Source organism: Psammomys obesus, unplaced genomic scaffold (genome assembly GCF_907164565.1).
Source record: "Psammomys obesus unplaced genomic scaffold, mPsaObe1.curated_primary_1811, whole genome shotgun sequence".
Lineage (NCBI taxonomy): Eukaryota > Metazoa > Chordata > Mammalia > Rodentia > Muridae > Psammomys > Psammomys obesus.
The window spans coordinates 25,201,306-25,225,317 of NW_026596134.1; the positions used below are offsets into that span (position 1 = coordinate 25,201,306).

At 52.7% G+C, this 24,012-nt stretch overlaps 1 protein-coding gene across 1 annotated transcript in view; it reads left to right on the forward strand.

The window, feature by feature from the left end:
- The window catches only part of Ltbp2 (latent transforming growth factor beta binding protein 2), an 88,733-nt gene extending 65,707 nt beyond the window's left edge, over positions 1-23,026 (forward strand). The window contains exons 14-36 of the mRNA XM_055593092.1: positions 313-352; positions 1,092-1,205; positions 2,988-3,116; positions 3,353-3,481; positions 7,776-7,895; positions 11,198-11,317; positions 12,334-12,456; positions 12,678-12,803; positions 13,311-13,436; positions 14,539-14,658; positions 14,748-14,873; positions 15,326-15,448; positions 16,098-16,229; positions 16,575-16,700; positions 17,227-17,370; positions 18,196-18,387; positions 18,650-18,733; positions 19,564-19,692; positions 19,942-20,079; positions 20,164-20,331; positions 20,580-20,861; positions 21,206-21,355; positions 21,699-23,026. Of these exons, the coding sequence (XP_055449067.1) occupies positions 313-352; positions 1,092-1,205; positions 2,988-3,116; positions 3,353-3,481; positions 7,776-7,895; positions 11,198-11,317; positions 12,334-12,456; positions 12,678-12,803; positions 13,311-13,436; positions 14,539-14,658; positions 14,748-14,873; positions 15,326-15,448; positions 16,098-16,229; positions 16,575-16,700; positions 17,227-17,370; positions 18,196-18,387; positions 18,650-18,733; positions 19,564-19,692; positions 19,942-20,079; positions 20,164-20,331; positions 20,580-20,861; positions 21,206-21,355; positions 21,699-21,844 (3,087 nt within the window). The 3' untranslated portion in view covers positions 21,845-23,026. The remainder of the gene's footprint in view (positions 1-312; positions 353-1,091; positions 1,206-2,987; positions 3,117-3,352; positions 3,482-7,775; positions 7,896-11,197; positions 11,318-12,333; positions 12,457-12,677; positions 12,804-13,310; positions 13,437-14,538; positions 14,659-14,747; positions 14,874-15,325; positions 15,449-16,097; positions 16,230-16,574; positions 16,701-17,226; positions 17,371-18,195; positions 18,388-18,649; positions 18,734-19,563; positions 19,693-19,941; positions 20,080-20,163; positions 20,332-20,579; positions 20,862-21,205; positions 21,356-21,698) is intronic.
- The last annotated feature ends 986 nt before the right edge of the window (positions 23,027-24,012 follow it).

Here is a 24,012-nt window from a genome sequence, read left to right on the forward strand (position 1 = left end):
CCTTGTGGCCCTGGATGATCTGGTTAATCTGTCACTTCATCTGTGACATAAGGAGAGTAGCTTTGATAAGTGCTAATGTTCCACTGTGGTGGCCAACGCTGAGCAGATAAAGGACATACATTTAACCACTATGCCTTATAAGGAAGTGGCGCTGATTAGCTAAGATTGTGGATAGAGAACGCCTAGAGAATGCGTGCCAGCAGTAAAACCTCGCTCACTGAGGGCGCTGGACAGGAGGAAGGCGGGTAAGTGAGGGAGAAACAGGAGAGGAATAGCAGATGAGCCCTCAAAATAACCTTCATTTCTGCGCAGGTCACAACCAGTGTTCCCCACCTACCTGCCTGGGTACCAGGTGAGTTCCTCCTCCCAGAAGCTTCCAATGGGAAGAGAAGGGATGGAGGGAGATCTTAGTTTAGTCACGGGGTTCAAATCAGAGGCGGTAAGTGATATGACATTCAAGTGCTCTTTCCAGGAGCCCTAAGTCTCTAGCGAGCTGTGTGGTTAGTAAGAGATCCCATGATGCTTGCAAATGTTTTCCTCTTGACCAAACTCTTTCTTAATCTCACAATGCCACTCAGGCCACTCACAGCACATAAATCAGGTCAAAGAGGAGGTGCTAGCAGCTTGACAGGGCCCCAGAGTTCTTTCCTCCAGGGGCCTCATCTTGCCTCCTGACCCTGAGCTGACCTTTCGCCAGAGCTGAGCTCTGCTTCAAGGATGCTGAGCTATCCGTGCTGTGCTGCGATGCGGACACGACACCTGCTGCCTCCCGGGGCATCTGGGTGCTTGTGCCTGCAGGCACCCTGTAAACTGCAAGATGCATTACGTATGAAAGCAAGGGAACGTTAAATTGGGCAGCAGGAGGTGTGGCTGCAGCTGTGCCTCCAGCAAGCTGGCTGGCCTTAGACGAGCAGCCATTTCTATCCTCCTCAGGTTCTGTTACTATGAGGGGAGGAGAATGCCAAAAGAGAGGGTAGATGGTGGGAGCCCTAGGCAATGCTTTTGGTTCTTGGGAGTCTGAACGTCAGGGATCACAGACAAGGATCACTGCCAGCCAATGGGCTCCACCCCCTCCCATCTGTCCTCTCCAGCAGATGCTACTGGAAGACCAGCACCATCATTGCCTGGACAGGACATTCCAGAGAGTCCAGAAGAAGAGCAAGTGACTCCATCCGGTGATGTCCTGGTGACACAGGGTCCCCCAGGTAGCTGCAGCAGCCCTTGGAGGCGTTTTGCCCTCACCCCTAGGAAATGGGGTTGCCCAGATCTGAACTCCAGGGCAGGGCCATGAGTGGAATTTCTCTCTTGCTCTTCAACCAGATGGCTAGTCTCCAGCAACTCTGACCTAGCTGTGACCCTGGCCTGATCTTATAGAGGGCACAAAGCCTACCTCGTAAAGACAGGAGCCCTGCCTGGCCACTAAGGGAATGTTCCTACTCAGAGGACTCCAGGGAAGCCATGGGTCTTTCTGGAGCATCTGGGGGAGGGGTTGGAGTTCTTGAAGGATGGGAGCTAATAGAGTAGGGGGTGAGGTGAAAAGGGGATGAGTCAGTGAGGGCCCTGGTGGTGTCAGCCACCTGCCCACGGGAAGGATGTTTTGGAGAAAGGACAGCATTATATAGCACAAGGTTTTCCAGCTTCCGGAGCCTGTATCTGGCTCTGTCTGGTTAGCCATAGCGATGAGGGGTGGTGTGGGGGAGAGTGCTGGCAAACTCACCTGGCTGTGGAATGTGCCTTCCACAAAGGCTCATTGTCTGAGGGCTTGGTTCAAGAGAAGCGAGGCCCGCATCGCAGTAATGTCACCACGGTTCTCTGTGCATGTGTGTGCCCTCTTGCCAGCCCTCTCTAGGGGCTAGCTGTGTTCTTAGCGAGGGTCACCTTGAGTGGGAGTGGAGGCTGACCAGAGTTCTGGATTTCCTCCAGTGAAAGGAAAATGCCTGCAGCCTGGTGCAGAGAGAGTAGCAGGTGGGGTTGGGGCCTGGCTTTCCTAAGAGTTCTCAGCTGACCTCTCCCAGGATTCAGAGCGAGTCCCCTGAGATGTCTGGGAACATCCCCTTCCAAGTAGGCAGGAAGGGCTGAGTGCATGGGGCTCAACTGGGGAGTGCTGAGACTGACAATGAAATACTCCTGGTGGAAGAGTTTGGTACAGTGAAGACAGGCGGAGCCCAGTGGTGACCCTCAGCCCTGCCTGCGGGTAACAGCGCCACCAGCAGCAGCTTCAGTCTTTTGGCTGGACCAGCTTCTGACCTGCTGTCTTCTGACCTCACTCTGAGTGGGCATCTGGGATCTGGCTAGGGACTGGCTAGGGAGCAGATGACCTTGCTCTCGGGCCACCGTGGGCATCCAGTTCAGTGCAAATTAGTGATGCTGCAAAGCCCCTCTGTGTACCAAGTTGGGCTACTTCTGACCTACTCTTTTGAGGCTTCTGCATCTTCTCAGAGTGGTGGGGCAAGGGAAGGGAGCTCTAGGATGTAGAATAAGACAACAGGGTGGACACAGATGAAAGCAGCGTTCCCTCATTGGTTCATTAATTCATTCGCTCATCATAAGTGTCAAGTACTTCCCTGATATTAGAGGCACAAGGCAAATAAGAGTTTCTTCAGTCTGTGTAACCTAGTCTCTAGATCTATCAGTCCATCAGAAGATGGACAAGAGTTTCCAGGGGTGGGTGGCAGTGGTTCTTTGGGTAAAAGCTGTGCCCACATTTAGGTTGAGGGCAAGGGTAAGGAGGTCATCTGTGGGGAATATGAGTTCCTAGAAGCCATTAGGTCTCTGTCAGGAAGATGTACTCAGGTGGGCTCAGAGTCCAGGCACAGGTCCCATCAGTCTTAGGAGGCCATGTTATAGCTTGGCATGAGAGGGCCTACTAAGGGTGGGTGGACTTCCAGTGGTCTTCCGAGGACCCTTAACCGGCCTCTGCTTTCTCCTCACCCAGCTGTAGTGCACAGTCCACTCTGCCATAACCTCTACTTGCTCCGTGTTCACAGTCTTTGATCCATGCTTTGCTGGAACCGCCAACATCTGTGGCCCTGGGACCTGCGTGAGCCTCCCAAATGGATACAGATGTATCTGCAGCCCTGGCTACAAGCTACATCCCAGCCACGGCTACTGCACCGGTATTTCCAGGGTGTCGCATGCCTGCTGAGTGGTGGGGACAAACAGGAACAGGGTGTGGGGGCTCAGTCAAGTGTACAGGCTGTACAAGACCCAAATGGTGTGCTATGGTTGGCTAGCTTGGGACAGTCTCTGCGTACACAACTAGCTAGATGTTAATTTGGGCAGTTTGCTGGCAGATGTCCAGAGAAAGGCACACTGACCTCCACGACCTTCTTCCCTGCCTCCTTCTGGTCAGATGACAACGAGTGTCTGAGGGACCCCTGCGCAGGAAGAGGACGCTGTGTCAACAGTGTGGGCTCCTACTCCTGCCTCTGCTACCCTGGCTACACACTAGCCACCCTGGGAGACACACAGGAATGCAAAGGTAAGACAGACATGCCTTGGGCCTGGGATGGGTTGGAAGAGGAACCAGGTATGCATTACCATTGGGAGCACCAGAGCCTTGGGAAAAAGAGACAGAACTCTGGCCTTGATCTGGGAGGAAGCTGAGCCTATGCTGGGAATCACAAGAAGGAAGGGGACTCCAGAAAACAGCATCATTTTCAAAGACCTCAAGGAACTGTGGCTAGAGCCAAGAGGAGGCCAGAGACTTGGCTGATGACGGGGAACAAAAGCCAGTGCTCAAGTGACAAGGAAGCTTTCAGGGGAATGAGGGTAACTCATGGGGATAGGAGGTTGGACTCTCAGCAGACCAGGAGACATGTGTGCATTTGGGAGAAGAGTTCTGGTCCCCAGCAGTAGGGATACCTTCAGGCTTCAGCCTTCCCTAGGAAGGCTTGGCCACAGGTAGTCAACTTTTGGTAAACAGGCTTCCTGTGTATCTTAGTTAGGGCTGTGATGAAACTCCATGCTTAAAAGTAGCTTGGGGAGGAAAGGGTTTATTTAGCTTATATATCCTGAATCAAAGTCCACTGTGAGAAGCCAAGGCAGGAGCTCAAGCAAGGCAGGAACCCTGAGGTAGGAGCTGACATAGAGGCCATAGAGCTGCTTACTGAACTGCTCTTCATGGCTTGCTCAGTCTGCTTTCTTATAGAACTCAAGACCACAAGCCCAGGGGTAGCCCCACCCACAATGGGCTGGGCCCTCCCACATCAATCACTAAGTGAGAAAATGCCCTACAGGCTTGCCTACAGCCTGAAGATGGAGGTGTTTTCTCAATTGAGGCTCCCTCCTCGCTGATGACTTAAGCGTGTGTCAAGTTGACATAGAACTAGACAGCGCACTGTGCAAACCCTTTTAAAGAACGTAGAATGTTCCTGTGTATTTTTTTCATGAATAAATTCACAAGGAAATCAGAAAGTATCTTCCACACAGTGCCTGGAGACCCAGGAGCAGTTGGAAAATGTTCACTTTGAGAGTGGCACTAACCTGCTCTTAGGGCTCCATGTCTGGTACTAGCCTGCAGCTTGGCAGTGGCCATGGAGTTATGAATCGTTCCATTGGCGGTCTCCTCAACCTCTGATCCTCTGAAGACCTTTGGCCTTCAGAATCCAAAGCCATCCAAGTGCTCTCCCTTCATTATGTGAGGAAGGGAGGTAGAGAAGCCCAACCCAATAGGAACGTGAGGGAACCAGGGCAATGACTGCTCCTGAGTACTCCGGCTCCGACTGAGTGGCCAGGTCCCAGTCCCTAGACTGAGCTCTGAAGACAACCAAACGAATGAGCGAAAATAGTGACACTATGGAGCAAGCAACTGACTATAGTAGAGAATTTGGGAAGGTTTCCTTGAGCAGGCGCCTGAGCTAGGGTAGAATAATAACAGCTCCCATTTAATGAGTACTTATTATACCCGGAGCCACTCTAAGCACTTTATTATAGAAAGCTTATCACTCCATCCCTTTAGCAAATGAAGCTTCGAAAGGGGAGTTGAAATGCACACGGGTATTACACCACTGGATGTAGTTTTCAGAAGTCACGCCCACGCCAAAGCATGGCTCGCCTCCCATGACCCACCCCTTTGCATGCAGGGTACCTGAGGGGCAGCAGCAGGAGTGGACGCAGCAGGTGGTGGTCCTTGGAAGGACAACCATTTCTGCACAGGCCAGCGTCATGGGCGGGCCTGGCATGCCCCGGGAATAATGGATGAAGTCAGGGTGACTGGAGTGTGGGCTTGTTATCGGAAGTGGCCGTAAGGTGAGGCTAATCTGTGAAGTGACTGGTGCCAAGATGAAGTACTTGGCCATCGTCCTGTGGGCAGTACAGGGACTGCCGAGGGAGATTGTCGAGGGAAGATGGCTCCGTCATCTGGCTGTCGGGGAGGAGGTGACTCAGAAGGCAGGGTGGCAGAGGCAAGGGAAAGGCAGGGGACAGAGGCTTTCCAGGCTTCAGCAACCTGATAGGTGCTGCCCCCAGAGGCACTGCTTTTTGCAGGTCCAGCCTAGGAGCTAACCCAGGGCAAATTATGGCTGCTACAGGGGATGGTATTGCCAGGACTGGTCCAGACAAGAGGCGCTAACCTGTGCCAGCCTGATGTCTCGATGTCTCTGCCAGCCCCAACAGCTGTAAGGAGGGGAGGAACCAGGGATCAGCTGAAGTGCTTTTAGCACTGGGGATTGGCTGCTGCTTGAAGGACCTAATCTAATTTAGCATCCACTTCCTAAATTTTGCTAGTCTCATAGGACTAGGACTCATAGGTTTCATTATTTTAATCTAGCACTGATTCACATGTATAAACTAATTATTCTAAATCTTTACGTTTTAAGTTCATTTAAATAGAAATAAATATAAATTATCTAGAAATTAAGGCTTTAATTAGGATTCTGCATAATAACTTATCTTCTAATAAGTGTATGTCTTTGCACTTGGGCCTTTGGGTTTCCGTATCTGTGAGTTGCTTACTCCTGTCTTTGGCTGGTTTCCCGGGGTTGTTGCTTTTTCTTGTGGCTTTTTATGTGTACCTCGTGTATTCCGTTCCATTTATTTGTTTTATGCGTGTAAGAGTGCTTATGTGGAGGCCAGAGGACAGCTTTGTTGAGTTGGTTTTCTCCTCCATCTTCATGTGGGCTCTGGGGACTCTACCTCGGGGTCCCAGGCTTGCATGGCAAACTGGCTGGCCCTCTTTTCTATTTTTTCACGTGTAGTGGGTTTTATTATGTCACAAAGACGTTGTGCACTTACATTTATCCTCACTTTCTCGGGAAGCTTTATCCAGCTGGGGACCATGTTTGCATGATATTACTAACCCATGTCTCCGTTTTCATTTTTCTCGACAAACAAGTTTCTCCAACACCATCTGTTTAGGAGGCAGTGGTTCTGGTGTCAGCCATTTTATTTTCATCGGGTTTCCACTTTTCGGTCCGTCTTTGAGGTCCTTCTCTTTTCTTCCCTGTTGGCAGTAGAGCTTCTCAGAGTTCAGGCAGCTGTTTCTCAATTCACCGGAGAGTTGCTACCAGGAAGGTTCTTTCCTGGCTCTGCCCTAAATGAAGGTCAGGATCTCTGTGGGGCTGAGGAGGGTGTTTGTGGCAGCCCTGCTGTGGTTCCGCTGTGAACTGGAGTGACACAGGAAGGAATGATACTGGAAGCACAGTGAGTTTTAGTGAAGGTCTATGCCTGAGCGACGCTTGCAAACATTTCTTCCGTGTTTACTGCCGGCGTGGCACGTTGTTAATCTCTTTGCCTCTCAGTCTGCACAAGGTCTCTGTTGAAGCACTTGAACCTGTGCTAGAGAGGGGCAAAGATGAGGCGTGATGGCTTTGATGGTGGAGCCAGGGGGTTGTCACAGGACATAGCTGGTACACTGAGGCACGGTTTAGAAGGTGAACAGGAATCTGCCGATCATCAGGAGAGGAAAGACACTCGAAGCAGAGGCATGTGTGTGAAGAGAGATTTGGAAGCTGGACTCATGGGAATCTACCATAGCTAAGATTATACCAGGGGCTGAGCGGTGGCGGCACAAGCTTACATTCCAGCAGTTGGGAGGCAGAGGCAAGTGGATCTCACTGAGTTCGAGGCCAGCCTGGTCTACAGAGCTGAGTTCCAGGACAGCCAGGACTACACAGAGAAACCCTGTCTTAAAAAAACAAAGCAAAACAAAACAAAACAAACAAAGATTATACCAAGGAGTGTGGGAAAATACAGCAGGGCCAGGGCCAGGTTTGTGAGCCAAACTGCAAGTAGGACTAGAGGCATCAAAGAGCCAAGGTAGGGGATGAATCAGGGGGTATCCTGACCAAGACTGGGCTTTAGAGCCATTGTAAGGTGTCAGTGTACTTTGGATAATGATATAAACATGCTTTACAGATCCTTGGCTGCCTGCATAGCTTCCTGTCCTTCTAAGAAGGTCCATCATTGAGAAGAATCCTAGTGGTAGAGCCAGTGTCTACTGTACTCGTGCTGGAGCATGGGGAACTTTGTTGGTCCCCCTCAGATCATACTATATGGGTTGATACCTGACCTCAAGTCCAGCCTTTACACCAGGAGAAGAAAGCTGCAGGGCTCCCATGGGCCCTAGAACTAGCCATCCCTGGGACAAAAGAACTCAAGGGGCACCAGGGTCTGACCAGTCTGAAAGATGACTTAGGAATCCCTCCAAGCAATTCTACCACAGCAAATGTGCCTTCCTTACCTAGCAGCCTTGGCCTTGGCCTCAGGAAAGGCTGCCTCAGGACCACCCCCACCCCGGGCTGGCTTTGACCCGGGACCATCCTGTGTGTTTGCAGATATAGATGAGTGTGAGCAGCCTGGGGTGTGCCGTGGCGGACGATGCAGCAACACTGAAGGCTCGTACCACTGTGAGTGTGAGCGGGGCTACATCATGATCAGGAAAGGACACTGCGAAGGTAAGGAGTGAGGATAACGGGTCAGCCTGCTGTCCCACACACTACCCACCACCAGCTCCCCTTCTGGCTGCCCTCCTCCAAGTCCCTTGATGCTAAGCCAGTTCCTACAGGCAGAGATGTATCTATGAATCCCTGAGCCCTCTGTCTCCTGGGTGATGTGTTGGCAGCTTCTCTACCCCCGTGGCAGAGAAATACAAATCTATGTGACACTACAGGCACGAATGTCTTTGCACACCTCTGCCCCATCATCACCTTTTTTAAAAAAAAAAAAGCGCTTTCTTTGCATATCAGAGGAAGCATTGATCTCTCTGGCAGCTTCAAAGCATTTCCAAGAGAGTGACTACATCACGTGATAGGGCACCTTCCTTGCGCCAGCTGGCCGCACTAAGCACTTGGTAAGAGAGCCTCATTGGGCATCTCAGTGCTACGCATTTAATACAGGACTTACTAAAAAAGAAAAGCAAAGCTAAAGGAAATGAACCGGGAGATGCCAGAACGCTGAAAAGATCAGATTTATGCTAACCCGTCTGTGTTAAGGGCACAGGCTCCAGTGCAGACAGGCCTGGGTTGTATTAATGTTTCATGTTTGGAAGTGGAAATCGCCACACTCCTCTCAGAGGACTGATCCGCTAACATGCACAAGATGCTCAGGACCACCTCAAGCTCGCCGCAAGGTCCTCTGTTATCATGTCGAGACTCCGCCACCGCCACATCCGTGTCCTGCTTTGGGTGGCTCTGCCCCATCCTGAGGAAAGACGCTAGACAGACGCTGCATCTGGGAGGTCAGGCTGAGTTCTTGGCCCTGGGCAGACACTCCGGGCCTGTTGAAAGGATGATGTAGTTTGTACACTTCTCCAGGTTTCCATCAGTAACCACAGGCCCTGCCCATCACCCCGGGAGCCCAGTCAATTTCCTCTCCCTTTCTTCTTTCTCCAACCAAGAAAATAATCTCTCCACTGAAACCTGAGGTCTCTGGAGAGGTCTCTGTGAGGTCTGGACAGGGGCCTATGCAACAGCCTGAATGGCATTTTCATCAGACCCAGGCCTCTGGGTTCCCTGTGGACAGAGGTGCAGATTCTCTTTTACAGGGTCTTGGCTGTTCTCGAGTCTCACCCGAGGTCCCCTGAACTGCCTCCTACTCCCACTTTGTGCTCTTTCCGAGGTCCCAGACGGGTGCCCTCCCAGCTCCCCATGCAGACACTGATCCCTGGAGAGATCTGCTCAGGGATCCCCTCAGGGTACGGACGGCAGACTCACAAATTAGTCCCAGGTGTGACCGTTCCTTGGCTCCCCTTGGCGCATATTATTTTAGGCACGTTGTTTCATCGGTTGGTCAGCAAACATTTGTTGGGTGCCAGCTGTATGCTAGCCACGGGCTAGGAGTACAGCAATAAATATTCCCAAAAAACGACCAGTAGGTTGGTCTACCAAAACATACCATATTATTATTAAATGAAAATTCAAACTCTTGCCGAGGCGCAAGACTCTCCACCCAGTGGCAGGCTCCATGAGTTTACATTGGAATAGCCTCGGGTTACCCAGTGATGGAGTTCACTCAGCCAGAATTTTCCTCCTCTGATCAGTTTGTCGAATGGCTCAGCTCTACCCACTCCCATTCAGGAGAGGCCTTCCCTCGTTCAGGTGAAGACTGAGGGGCTACTCTGGTCTTCTGACCTCTCTCTTTCTCCCTGACAGACAGCATCAGCGTCATTCCCTGGGGCTCTGGGAGTAGCATAGCAGCTTTGCACTAGCGATTAGTTACAGAGTCAGGCTCCTACCTTCGAGGTGTCATGTGTCTGTCACGAGTCAGTGGAGGGGGCTGGAGAGATGGCTCAGTGGTTAAGAGCACTGGCTGCTCTTCAAAGGGACCTGGGTTCAAGTCCCAGCACCCACAAGGCAGCTCACAACTGTCTGTACTACCAATTCCAAGGGATCTGATCTATAGAGACCCCAAGATAGTTCATCTTAGTGTCATCACAGCCCAGCTAGGAGCTTATTGTGGCTGTCTTTCCAGAGATGAGCCTTTTTACCTAGAAATTGTAGGTGTCTTTGCAGACACTCACCCCAATAAATACTTGAGGATATATTCTCCTCTTCTTGACCCTTAGGGACAAGCTCAGGGCTTGAAAAGTCCAGGTCCCTTGGAGACAGACAGCATGATGGCTCCTGACTTCTGCAGGCCAGACAGCCTCAGGCCCCTTGCCCTGCTCTGCTCTATGCTGTCACCGGCTGGCGGTGTTAGCCCTTTCACAGGACGCTTGTCTTCTCTCCCTTGCCTGTCTTCCGTGTCTTTCCTGTAGGTCCTGAGTAGGTCTTCCTTCTGTGCAGTAGGCCCCTTTGGTTTGCTTAAGCTGCCGAACTTTCTCCCAGAGAATAATTGCCAATTTAGGAGGATAAATCCTCCCGTTTGCTTTGGAGCTTGGCCAACCTGATGGCCAGGCATTTTGATTACTTGGGCCAGAAGAACGTATTGTTCTCATGCGGTTGTGGCCCAGAGCTTAGTCCCTGTGGTCTGACCTCTCTCCCTCAGTTCATCCCCTGGATACCTCAGAGTCCCTGATAGGCAAGCCATGAATGAAGAGCGCTGCACTCGGATCCTTGGGGCAAAGCTTCTCTTCCTTGCTGTCACTCTCTCTCCTTGGTCCCCTCTCCCCCTGCCTGTCCTGTTAGTCCCCAGACTTCAAGCCTTGCTGCCTGAGGCTCTGGATCTCAGCAGAGGGAGTGCTGAGACCCTGTGCCTATCGGCTAGAAGAAAAACAGAGGAACCTTGCCAACCTTGACCCTTAAGTCTGCACCCTGCCTCAAGGTGGGTCCGTGCCATACCCAAAAATAAAGTTCAGCCTCAGCCTTCATTTCCTGGTCCAAAAAAGCACTTAGCTTTCACTGCCCTTTGGTGATTTCCTGGGGCCTGTGGTAACAGTCCAACTAACTGCTGGGCCACCGGTGGCCACCCGTTGTGAAGGGTTAAGCATTTACCAAGGGTAATATGAAGAACCATCCCAAACAGACCAGCTCGAAACACACATCTCTCCCACTTCCTCCGGCTAACAGCACCCTCAGCCTAATGCAGCCACCTGGGAAGTGTTCCCATCTTTGAGTCCTTTCATCTATCTTTGCTCTAGGATAGTGAGTCGGGGAGGTGGGGTTGGGAACACACAGCAACTCATTTTTTCCTAGTGTTCATCTATGCAGAAACGAACATCCATTTCCCCACACAGGGCAGGGTCAAGGGTTTGCAGACATGAAGTACCCATGGGTTGTGGTTCTCAGAGATGACCAAGGGAGGGACTGTTGTTTTATAGATATCAATGAATGCCGTCACCCTGGTACCTGCCCTGATGGGAGATGCGTCAACTCCCCTGGCTCCTACGATTGTTTGGCCTGTGAGGAGGGCTACAAAGGCCAGAGCGGGAGCTGTGTAGGTAAGGGCTGATTGCCAAGGCACTGGGGGGGAGGGGGAATCACTTGGCTTTGCGATGGCCGGTTGAGCCCACACACAGGGAGGGGAAGAGATGGGCAGACAGAAGTGGCTTAGAGGGTATTGTCCCCCCGTCATCCAGTTCGACTCTTAGAGGATGCTGACTGCGATGTGGGTGTGCTTCGGTTATGGGACTCTGCCCTCTGAATCAGCGAGGGTGGGGCCCTCCTCTGCTGCTCAGCCACATCCGTTCTGAAGCTCTATCCCAAATCCCCAGAAGCTCCCGTGGTTGGCTTCTGTGGACTGGGATGAGAAGCCTCGGGGGGTCTTAGCCAGCCACCAGGCCCTCAGCTCTCCTACAGTGAAGGACCGAATAAGGAGCGTCACACACTGAAGGGCAGTAGCACTCCTTGTTCCCAGAACAACTCAGTGTCAGTGGGAAGAGCAGTGCTCTTTCCCCTCAGCCCCCACAGGAAAAGAGCCCAAGGTCCTGGTGCCGGGAGGGGCCGTGTTCTGAATAGATGCTTTGAGGCTCTGGAGAGGGCAGATAGTTCCCAGGCCCTCAAGACAGCCACAGCCACCCAGGCCTGGCCTCTCTCCACACTGCCCACCCACGTACTGAGACTGTTTGTTGAGTATGGGACATGGGTTTTTGTTGTCATTGTTTGTTTGTTTGTTTTGGTGGCAGGTAAGAGACTAGAGAGGGTGAGACTCACAGTTGAGTGGGTCAAGGGTCTTGGGTACCTTATTTCTAACATTCTAGGTGGCTTCATTTTCCAAGACTAGGCAGGGTGTTCTGTATCACAACAGGGGAGCTGAGGAGCACGCAGGAGGGTGTGACGCTGCTTTAACCTGGATGAAATAAAAGAGCATGGCTTCGCCGCTCTCTAAGGGTGGCCTACGTGCCCTCTGAAGGCTGGTTCCACAGGCTCCTGATTGAGATGGTCAAGGCTTGCTAGAGTGAGGAGCAGTGCAAAGGACACGAGGAGGCCAGTGTGCCATCTTGGACTTTATCCACAGATGTGAATGAGTGTCTGACCCCTGGGATCTGTGCCCACGGAACGTGCATCAACACGGAAGGCTCCTTTAGATGCTCTTGTGAGGCGGGCTATGAGGTCACCCCGGACAAGAAGGGCTGCCGAGGTACAAAGATGCAGCACGCTCCTTGCGCAGGGAAATCAAGCCTGCATCATCTTTCCCTTTGCGTGCCAATCCCTGCATCCACTCCTGAATCATCCCATCAGGCTCGAGGCCTATCTCACCAGTCTGCTAAAACCTGTCCCTTCTACCCTCCCCGCCCACCTATGAGTCTTGGGCATGCCTGCCCTGCAGGATCCCGTACAGAACTCAGTGGCTTCTTTCAGATGTGGACGAGTGTGCCAGCCGAGCCTCCTGCCCCACCGGCCTGTGCCTCAACACTGAGGGCTCCTTCACGTGCTCAGCCTGTCAGAGTGGGTACTGGGTGAACGAAGACGGCACCGCCTGTGAAGGTAATGCAGGAGAGACGGTGACAGGATGGAGGCCTTCCTCCCTCCTGAGTAACGTCTATTTGTCCTCCAGACCAGGACTGACCCTGGGAGTCTTTGGGTTAGGTTAGAGGGAAGTTTGGGGGACTTGGCCCCAAGGGAGGTTTTATTGTCATAACTTGCAAAATCACGAATGAGACACGGTCACAGAGACAAGAGGGAAACTAAAGTGACATGTGGTGGGGCATGCCTATCATCCCGGCACTTCGGGATGGCAGCAGAAGGATCAGTAGTTCGAGGCCAGCCTTAGCTCCATGACCCTGAGTTTGAGGCCAACCTGAGCTACATGACCCTGTCTCAAAAGAGGTAAGCTGGAGGTAGAGCTAACCATGGAGCTGTCTAGGAAGGAAGTATGGGGTTGCCTTATAGAATATGGCCAGGGCTTGCCCTTCCCTAGAGGTGTTGTGAGGGAAGGCCTCACTGGTGGAACTGCCCTCCTGGGTTCATGGCCACAGTTGTCTATCTGCCTAGACCTCGATGAATGTGCCTTCCCTGGAGTCTGCCCCACAGGAGTCTGCACCAACACTGTGGGCTCCTTCTCCTGCAAGGACTGTGACAGGGGCTACCAACCCAGCCCCCTGGGCAACAGCTGTGTAGGTAAGAGACCCCTCCCCTGTGGGAGAGCACCAGTGGGCTACAGTAGACCAACCTAGAAGGAACAAGAAGGAACAAGAGCTCCCCTTAAACCTAGGATAATGGGCCCAGGACACCTACAACTATTCCTTCTCTGGAAGAAGTCAGGAGAGGGCTAGATGCTGTGAAGTCACTGGGCACAGGCTGCAGTGTCTCAGGAGCACCAAGGGACAACAAGAGACAAGGGTGGTTTCTTGGGCCTTGGCCTAGACTCTCAAGACTTCCTAAGACTGGCTTCTAGAGCAGCTGTTCTCAATGTGTGGGTCTTGACCCCTATGGGGGTCAATGATCGTCTCAGAGTGTTTCTGTATCAGATATCCTGAACATAAGATATTTACATTACGAGTCATTAACAGTAGCGAAGTTACAGTTACGAAGTTGCAACGAAATCATTTTATGGTTGGGGGGGGGTGGTCACCACAACATGAGGAACTGAATTTAAAGGGTGTCGGCTTTAGGAAAGTTGAGGACCACTGTTCTAGGGCATCCATTGTGCTTTGCAATCGTGTTAATAATGGCTATAGTCCCAATGATCAAGAGACCTAGTCAGGACGAGGAAAAGTCCAAGGCCGACCAGGGCTACATACATAGTGAGGGGGGTGGGGTGAGGGTGGGAAGCAGGCCAGATGACCCAAGCTTGTAATGCTAGCATTTGGGAGGTGAGAGCAAGAGGATTAGGAGTTCAAGGTCATCCTTGGCTATCTAGCAAGATGGAGGCAAGGCCAGTGTTAACTCTATGAGATCCTATCTCAAAACAAACACAAACAAAGAAGCAAAGTAAGACCCTCCGTTACCTTCTTGGGTTCCCTGCACCTATTTCCTTGACTGATTTCCTGTTGCCTCTCAGCCAAGACAGGGGAAGGAGGATTTGGTTTGCCTAGGCCAGGACTACTGGGCATGCAGGAACCCAGCCAGGATTGGACCAAATGGTCATCCTTTTAAGGATCCAAAAGGATCCTTAAAGCCATCCTTTAGAGTGGCTCTCTCCTTAGCTTCTCCCAGCTCTACTGCCCTGGGCCAGCCCCCTCAGGCAGGTGATGGGCCCCTCCCCTGTGTGACCCTACAGATGTGGACGAGTGTGGACGCCAGAACAGCTGCCTGGGAGGCGAGTGCAAGAACACGGAAGGTTCCTATCAGTGCCTCTGTCCCCAGGGCTTCCAGCTGGCCAATGGCACTGTGTGTGAGGGTGAGTACCCCGTCTCCCCACAAGGAGGTGAGCATCTGCAGAGGTGAGGGCATCCCCCAAGACGCTCCCTTCTCATCTTGCCCTTGCAGATATGGACGAGTGTGTTGGCGAGGAGCACTGTGCTCCTCATGGCGAGTGCCTCAACAGCCAGGGGTCTTTCTTCTGTCTCTGCGCGCCCGGCTTTGTCAGTGCTGAGGGAGGCACCAGGTGCCAGGGTAAGAAGTTGGCGTGGTCAGCTCTAAGGTCCACCAGCAGGGCTGTTAGAGGCTGTGTCCAGATTGGGGTCCCGTCTGAATATTACCGCTCATGTGAATGTGCCCACAGCCTGCCTGCCCAGTGGGGAGGAAGTGGGAAGGCTGGGGAGATGTGGAAGATCCATATCTTGTGAGGAAGGACTCAAAGGCTGTCAGAGGACCTCTCTGTGATACCTGTGGAAGGTGCGCATGCTCTCCAGGGTCTCAGTGTCACCTTTCTTCTGCTGACAAAGCCCCAGCACTACAGCCCACCCCGCAGTATGGCCTTAGGTTCCCGGCTCTGGTCTGTCCCTACCCCAGCTTCTCCCTGGCTCTCTTACGGGCTTCCTGAGGTCCTGAGGAAGCTGCTCGGAGCCCTAACAAGCTCTAAAGAGACCCATAGTTATGCCTGCTGACTGCTGTCTTTATCCTAGATGTTGATGAATGCACAGCCACAGACCCGTGTCTGGGGGGGCACTGTGTCAACACAGAGGGCTCCTTCAACTGTCTGTGTGAGACTGGCTTCCAGCCCTCCCCAGACAGCCGAGAGTGTGTGGGTAAGGACTCTAGGGATTGGACGGGTGTGCTCTGCCTCTCTTCTGCCCATTTCTATCCCTGTGTGCTCCTTAGCTTCTGGAACAGTGAACAAAGCTTCTCAGGGAATAAAGCATTTTCTATGAAAGCCAAAGTATAAACACAAAGTCTGGCCCCGGGGACTGTCCAAAGCTGGTATGATAAAGACAGTCTTAATCGTTATACCAGCAGAGCCCACAATCCAGTTTTAAAGGCCAAATACGTTCAGCAGATACCAAACACCTGCTATGTCCAGTGTCTTTTGGTAGGACAGATGGTTACAGACTATCTTGAAATTGGATTAGGGACATAGATCTCGAAGAGAGCTCCCTGAACCCCACCTGTGGCAAAAGTGGCATGCAGTGCCTGCCCTGCTGGGGATGGGAGGCGGAAGAGGCTGAGAACATGCTCAGGGCTTCCCAAGTGGTGTATAGTTGTCTTCCTCCATGCTCAGCCCTGCTGGGTCAGGGGAAGCTCTCCTGAGTTAATCTGCCGTGAGTGAGGTGAGCACAATGATTAGAGACGAACCTCAGACCTTGGAAACTCTGGGAAGTGAGCTTGTAATGTCAGCAAGGTGGGGCCAGGACAGTGGCCTTAGCCACACATCTGGCCCCTCTCGTGGCTTGGGGACAGATATTGATGAGTGTGAGGACGACGAAGATCCAGTGTGTGGAGACTGGAGGTGTGAGAACAGCCCAGGTTCCTATCGCTGCGTCCTGGGCTGCCAGCCTGGCTTCTACATGGCCCCAACAGGAGACTGCATTGGTGAGGGGGGGGGGGCAGGAGAGGTGGACGTGGGAGGGCTGAGGAGGGCCGAGGATGTCTGGTTTTCCCTGCATTGAACTAGAAACAAGTTCTCTCAAGGATACTGTTGGGGCACTTGTTTAAGTTTGTGTGTTTTCCATACAATGAAGTTTACACAAAAAAAACTGAAGAGGAATGTTACAGTTAAAGCTTTCTTGTGCTGTGTCCAAGGGTTGTTGTTTTTTGTTTTGTTTTGTTTTTCTTTCTTTCTTTCAAATTTTGGTGGTAATAGACCTGATAAATAAGTACTCCCAGCAAACAGAGAGAGCATACACACCCTCTATCCTGGTCCCCATTATCCCGCAGACATAGATGAATGTGCCAACGACACTGTGTGCGGGAGCCACGGCTTCTGTGACAACACGGACGGCTCCTTCCGCTGCCTGTGTGACCAGGGCTTCGAGACCTCACCCTCAGGCTGGGAGTGTGTTGGTGAGAAGCCTGCGGGCTACCCAAGGTCTGGGCTAGGAAAAGCCCTTGGGCCCTTCTCGTTTCCACCAATGTTCAACTTTCCTGAAAGGCAGTGCTAGGGCCCTCTCCTGAGACATCCATATTTACATGGCTCCAAAGGAGAACCAAGGAAGGTTCAAGGGAGGGAGAGTTCCCCGCCAGCTAGCATTGCTACTGGGAAGGTAGAAGAGTGGTCAGTCCTGCCACAGAAGGAAGAGACCTCCTGCCCCATTCTCTTCCCTAGAGAAAGTGGGACACAGATGTCCAGAGGAGGGAACTCCCCTCTTGGTTCACTTTTAGAACCGATTTCAGCAACTTCTCTTCTCTTTTCCCTACCATCCCCTCCGCTCCCCAGTCTCCCTTTCCTGCTAATTCATATCCACTCTCGTTTCTTCCGTGTGCGGTTCTCTTGAGGGTGTGAGAAGCTGCCTAGCCTGGGCTGGAATCAGGGGCAGGGGGCCATTAGTTTCCTCTCCTCTGTACTCGGGTCTGTCCTCGTGCCTGGCAGACGTGAACGAGTGTGAGCTCATGCTGGCAGTGTGTGGGGATGCGCTCTGTGAGAACGTGGAAGGCTCCTTCCTGTGCCTCTGCACCAGTGACCTGGAGGAGTACGACGCACAAGAAGGACGCTGCCGTCCTCGGGTGGCCGGAGGTGAGACCTGAGAGGCTCAGAGGCCCCTTCCCTTCCTGCCGTTTTCCACGAGGACTCTGGCTTATGAAAGTTGCCCATTCATGTAGCTCCTGCCACTTAGTAAAGCTCATAGGGAGAGTGTTAGGGATAGGGGTTAGGCATGGGTTATGGAGCAGACAGGAGCCTAAGTGCCTCACTTGGCCAGCACGTGCTAGACAACACCCCCTCAGAAAGACTAGGATGATCTAGGGAAATTCAGGGTGCTCTGGCACTTAGAATAGCCCCCCAGAACCACAAATTGAGTTTATTAGAGACCCTGAATCCACCCAATCTTTGGCTGGGTCTTTTGGGTAAAGGAGGCCTTGAGGTTAAGCTCAGCTGGACCTGACCCTTCCCACTGCCACTCTGCCCCAGGCTGGACCAGTACTCAGCTGGCTTCAGTGACTTGGAGAAAAGCAAGGGGACCTTTGTAAGAAATAATGGAGGGGAGAAGGGCTTGGGGTCCCTGAGAAGCAGAAGGGGTCAGAGGGATGCTCTTATGGAGGGGTGGGGATTGTCTGTGTGGGTTGTGGGCAAGTAGTATGATTAAAACATCAGGGGCTCGGGTATTGGAGGGTATTGGGGTCACAGTCCCATTTCACCCCTTAATAACTTCTTAAACATAACTTCTGAGAGGCGATGTCTTCGTCTGTGCTACGGGAAATGACAACAGCAGCCACTCCTAGGGGTGATCAGGGTACCACAGGAGACAAAGCGCACCGTAAGCTTCTATGTGGACACTAAGTTTAAAAGATCACCTTGAGGGCGGGGATGCGTCAAAGGGTCATGTGTGTCTCTCACACATAGCTCAGAGTCTCCCGGAGGTTCCGACAGGAGACCAGGATCCAGGCCTCATCCGCATGGAATGCTACTCTGGGCACGATGGTGGTGCTCTCTGCTCTCACGTCCTGGGCCTGAACTCCACACAGGCTGAGTGCTGCTGTACCCAGGGTGCCAGGTGGGGAGCAGCCTGTGACCCCTGCCCATCGGAGGACTCAGGTAAGGCCTCAAGGGCTACAGAGACTCTTTGGGTCAGTTTTCAGGGGGCCGGGGTCGGGGAAGGAGCCAGGGGTGATGGCACAGGCCTGTAATTTCAGCTTCCGGCATTCAGGAGGCTGAGGCAGAAAGAGAATGAGTTTGAGGCAAGTCTGAGCTACATAGCAAAGTTCCAGGACAGCCGCTATTATATAATTAGACATAAAGAAATGGGGGGTGGGGGAGATAGCGTTCCCTCTCTGAGCTTGGACGCCTTCCTATGCAGTCGAATTCAATGAGCTCTGCCCCAGTGGTCAAGGCTACATCCCAGTGGAAGGAGCCTGGACATTTGGACAAACCATGTACACAGGTAACCATCCTCAACACCTCCTCCTCAAACTCCGCTTGCCAGAGTGAACCCTGGCCTAGTCCTCTGCGAGCCCCCAGAAAGTCCTACACCTAGCCCTGGCTTCCAGGTAGATTCTGTCTTTTGGGCTCTGGGTCTTTTTTGTCCGTGACATTTTTAGCTGAAAGGTTTTAACCAAGATCCTCCTGGGGTGTTCGCATGAGCTCAGTTTCCTTGTGTCCTCAAGCCTAGAGGGGATGCTGTGGTGTTTGGCCTCACGTCCGCCATACCTGGACACAGGGACTGCCTGAGGGCCCTGCACTGCCACCCAGGTCAGGACAGTAGCTATCTCCCTTGCTCCACCCACCAAAGCAGAAACTTTGGGGAGCTCATACTCTTACTGGAGAGTCTCAGGTTCTGGTCCCCTTGGTGCCTTACTCCAAAAGCTAGTCCTGAGAAGGGAATAATAGAAATAGAAGGTGTGTGCCTGCGTGTGTGAGTACATGTGTTGTGTGTGTGTATACATGTGTTGCTGGGAATAAAACCAACGGCTTCAGGCAGACACTCTACCACCTAACACCCCAGCCCAAAAAGTAGCTTTTCTTGAGTGCCTGCTATGCACCAAGCACTATTTAAAGTACTTATGGGTATTAGTATTTCTTAATCCTTATCACACTTACAAAAGGTTGAGCAATATTTTAGAGGAGAAACGGAAGCAAGAAGACCCTAAGCGCAAGAAGACCCTAAGCAACTTTACCAGCCCGCTTGGACAGCTGGATGTAGGGCCTCTGACTATAAGTACCCCCTTTCCTGCTGCTTTCCCCCCTTTCTCCCCTCACTCTGCTCTCCTTCAGATGCTGATGAGTGTGTGCTGTTCGGGCCTGCTCTCTGCCAGAATGGCCGATGCCTCAACACAGTGCCTGGCTACATTTGCCTGTGCAACCCTGGCTACCACTATGATGGCTCCAGCAGGAAGTGCCAGGGTGAGGACTCACATGCCCCTCCCCCACCCCGCTAACCCCAGGTTCCACTCTTGCTGAAAGCCACCCCTTTCTAGGCAGGACTGCCACAGGCGGGTCTGAGGTGAGGGGGAATCTAGGCTGTCGGAGATTGTCCCTAGAGGGAGCCCTTCCAGCATGGGCATCTTTATGGGCCTCCTTAGGGAGGTCCTTCTGTGAGCAGTGTCTGACAAGGCCGCTCTGGCCCTGTTGCACCTTTTCCTGACGCCACAGATGACAACGAATGCCAGGACATGGCCTGTGAGAATGGCGAGTGTGTAAACACTGATGGCTCCTTCCACTGCTTCTGCAGTCCCCCCCTCACCCTAGACCTCAGCGGGCAGCGCTGTGTGAACAGTACCAGCAGCACAGGTGAGTAGATGGGGTGTGGGCAACGGGGGGGAGGGGCACAGACCTAGCCTGTGACCCACACCCTTCCGCGGTCTGTGCCGCCAGAGGACTTCCCTGACCATGACATCCACATGGACATCTGCTGGAAAAAAGTCACCAATGACGTGTGCAGCCAACCCTTGCGTGGCCATCATACTACCTATACAGAGTGCTGCTGCCAAGATGGCGAGGCCTGGAGCCAGCAGTGTGCTCTCTGTCCCCCCAGGAGCTCTGGTGAGAGGGTGCCTGCAGGTCTGGGGTGTAGCCCTGGGAAGGGGGTACTATCACCCTGGAAGGAGGAGAGCAGTTGGGGAGCAGTGGCCTTGACCTCCATTCTGGTTGCTCAGGACACAGAGAGGTGCAGGAATTGTCAGGAATCCCCACATGTTCGCTTCTTGAGCAAAGAGCCGGGTGAACCAGCTCGCCAGGCGCTAGCTGGCTGGAGCTGGAGTCCAGTCCCCTTTCTCCTTCCTCCCCGACAGAGGTCTATGCTCAGCTGTGCAACGTGGCTCGGATTGAGGCAGAGCGGGAAGCAGGGATCCACTTCCGGCCGGGCTACGAATATAGCCCTGGTCCGGATGATCTGCCCTACAACCTCTATGGCCCAGATGGGGGCCCTTTCTACAACTACCTGGGCCCCGAGGACACTGTGCCTGAGCCACCCTTCTCCAATGTGGCCAGTCAGCTGGGAGAAAACATACCAATCCTGGAGCCTCCTCTGCAACCCTCTGAACTTCAGCCCCGCTATGTGGCCAGCCATTCGGGTATGCGCAGCAAAACTAGAGAGGAGGTGGGACTACCACTCCCTTCATCCCCTCATATATTGCGGGGGGCGTGAAGACAGGGAAGGGGAAAGACAAGGCCATGGTCATGCAAGACATAGCTCTGAAAGGCTTGGGTCAGACATTACCATAACTGTCACGCCAAACCTTCAGAAGAGTATGACCCTTTGTGTCAGTGTCTTTCTGTAGGACTGTTATGATCAACCTGCACAACCCCATCCTTGGCACTCAACAGCGACAACCTTTGCACTGGAGGGTATAGGCCCTAGTGGGAGCCTGGGGTCTCAGCACGGGCCTCAGCCTTGCTCTTTCTGACCCTCTCTTAGAACCCCTGGCCTCCTTCGAAGGACTGCAGGCAGAGGAATGCGGCGTCCTGAATGGCTGTGAGAATGGCCGCTGCGTGCGTGTGCGGGAGGGCTACACTTGCGACTGCTTTGAAGGCTTCCAGCTGGATGCGGCCCACATGGCCTGCGTGGGTAAGTTTGGCGCGGTGAGAAGGACCCCTACCCTAGGACTTAGGCTAGCTTGGAAGTACGCTGCTGCCCCCTGGTGGGCATGTCAAGCTAGTGCTTGCGGAAGGTTTCTTGCTAGGCTGGGGCAAATCCCTGGATGGATGTTCCTCCACAGAAGAGGAGCAAGGACAAGAAGGCATGGCCTTGGGCATGCTAAGAGATCATTGCTTCTTAGCTTTTATCCTTAAGTTGTCTGGTTTGGGGAAATGGGGCATCTTTTGGGTGTCATATCCAGGGTAGGGGGGGTAGGGGCTGGTGGCTAAAGGGACAGAGAGACACTTAAGAGTTTTCTTTTTTGCTTCCACAGATGTGAATGAGTGTGAAGACTTGAACGGGCCTGCAGCCCTCTGTGCACACGGTCACTGTGAGAACACAGAGGGTTCCTTTCGCTGCCACTGTTCCCCAGGCTACGTGGCAGAGCCAGGTCCCCCACACTGTGCAGCCAAGGAGTAAAAGTGAGGGGTCGCTGTGGGCAGCTCTCTGGAAATGGCTTCAGCTACAGGCTGGGGACTTAAGATTGCTTCCCTGGCTGGGAAGACATCATGGCTGGGAAGACAACGTGATGCCATCAGGCCAGGGCTCCGTAGCTCAGTTCTGCCAGCCTTGCCTTACTTTTTAACCTCGTCCAGCTTAGCTCTGGTTGTGAGCTTCCGTCACTGCCTCTATGCCATTGCTTGGCTCAGACACCACAAGTATTTTAATGCTTCAGCCACTGGCCATGGGACACAGCCCACCAGTCTGTCCTTGGGGCCTCAATGGAGGACACTGATTGGAAGAGTCCTCGGCCGCTTCTCTTGGGCTGTGCAGGGAAAAAAAAAATGCGGGCACCCCTTTTCCAGCTGTGATCCACACATCATCCTGATGATTTGTAACTGAGACAGCAGCTACATCTGCCCTAGGGTCGCCCCTGGCAATCTGTGGAGCAAGAGAACGTTTGGAAAAGTCTGGGGAGTAGCTCCCACGCCACCTCTCAGAACCACCACCACCACCACTCAGCCAAGCTGGCACGAGCTCCTTTCTGCCACATTGCCACCTGTAGACAGTTCTGTGGCCCCAAGAAGGGACCAGTTTCCCTCGTCTCAGAGGACAAAGACTAATACTAACTCGCTGAGTGAAAGAAACACAAACGAGGAATAATGAGCCTGAGAAAGCATGGCAAGAGAGTGACAGAAAAACCCTGGGGAGTTGATCTGGAAGGAGGAGCCAAGATTTATACGGATCTAAAAACATGGAGGAGCTTCGGGCAAATCAGTACTCAGAGTCACCTTAGGACCACTGTGCACCAGCGGTAATCTCACAGGATCCAGTGCGCATCTCCAAAGATCTTTTTTGGGTACATATGTTTCCGTACAGGAAACAAATCTCTTCTGGGCTTTTTGTGAAACAGAAATGGATGAGCTAACACTACAAAGTTCTCTTTTTTTGGTTGGTCTTGTCAGAGGAAGCCAAATTTTCAATGTAGTTTATCTCCTCCACTCAGAAACCCTTGCACTTGTTCGCTTCAGGAAAAAAAAAGAAAGAAAGGAAAATGGGGGCCTGGAATCCCTCTAAGAGATGCACTTCTGTACACGCTGGCTGGGAGTTCGGGAGCACGGTGGAATAAAGAGATGTTCATCCAGGCCCGCCTGTGCCCTGTTCTTATTTCCTGTTACACCAACTTGACCACGGTGGTTAAGTCTGCAGGTTAGACTGGAGTGGAATCTCTGTGCTCTCCATGTCCAGTTCCACCAGCCCGTGTGCCTGGGCTCCCGTGCGAAAGGGTCTATGCTATCCTAAGACAGGACAGACTGGCTGCGTTCCCCTGACTGGCAGGGCAGTGTGACGGGCTGTGTGTGACGGAAGAGGTGGTGGCGACTGCCCTGCCTGCTGCTCTGGCAGCCAGCCGTCGGATAACTTATTGGATGCCTGCTCTGAGCGCTGTAATGACTGCTGTGCTTATGTTTCAGTTAGTCACGCGACAATCTCATTTTCTACCTTATTCCTTCATGCAGGCAAGAGAACTGAGACGCTGGAAGCCGAAGTAACTTTCTTTAGGCCGCTCTCCCAGCTGAAGCACCCTCAGCAGACGAAAATGCATGGTCCTAAACCAACAGAAATCTGCTTTTGCTCCTAACAGTGCAGTGAGGTGGGGGGGAGGGGTTCAGCTCAGTCTTACCTACTGAGCATGAGATCCTGGGGTTCCTCCTAACACAGTGGGGGAGGGGAGGATCCTGAAGCCGCTTTCTTAAGACTGGCTGAGATCAAAGTTTGCTTGGGCTGCTGGGCGGCAAGCCCTGACAACTGAGGCCAGTACTGAGGCCAGTGCTGCCACAACCTCTGACATGCACAAAAGGCCAATGCCTTCTGCAGCTACAGCAGGACCAAAACTAACTCTCTGACCCGCTAGTGCCCCTTCTAGGACCTTAACCTCCCCCTGTGCTCTTGCTAAATATGAAATCATGTATGCTAGAGGTTATTTATTAAAGAGATATCTGTAATAGCAGAAGAGTAGGAACAACCGCTATGGAACGCTCAGAAAAGATGGCAGTCAAACACATGTCAAGATGACACGACAGAATCGGGGGAGAAGGCTGTAGGACAGTGTGGAAGATGAGCTGCTGTGTGTCTAAAGAGGAGAGCGG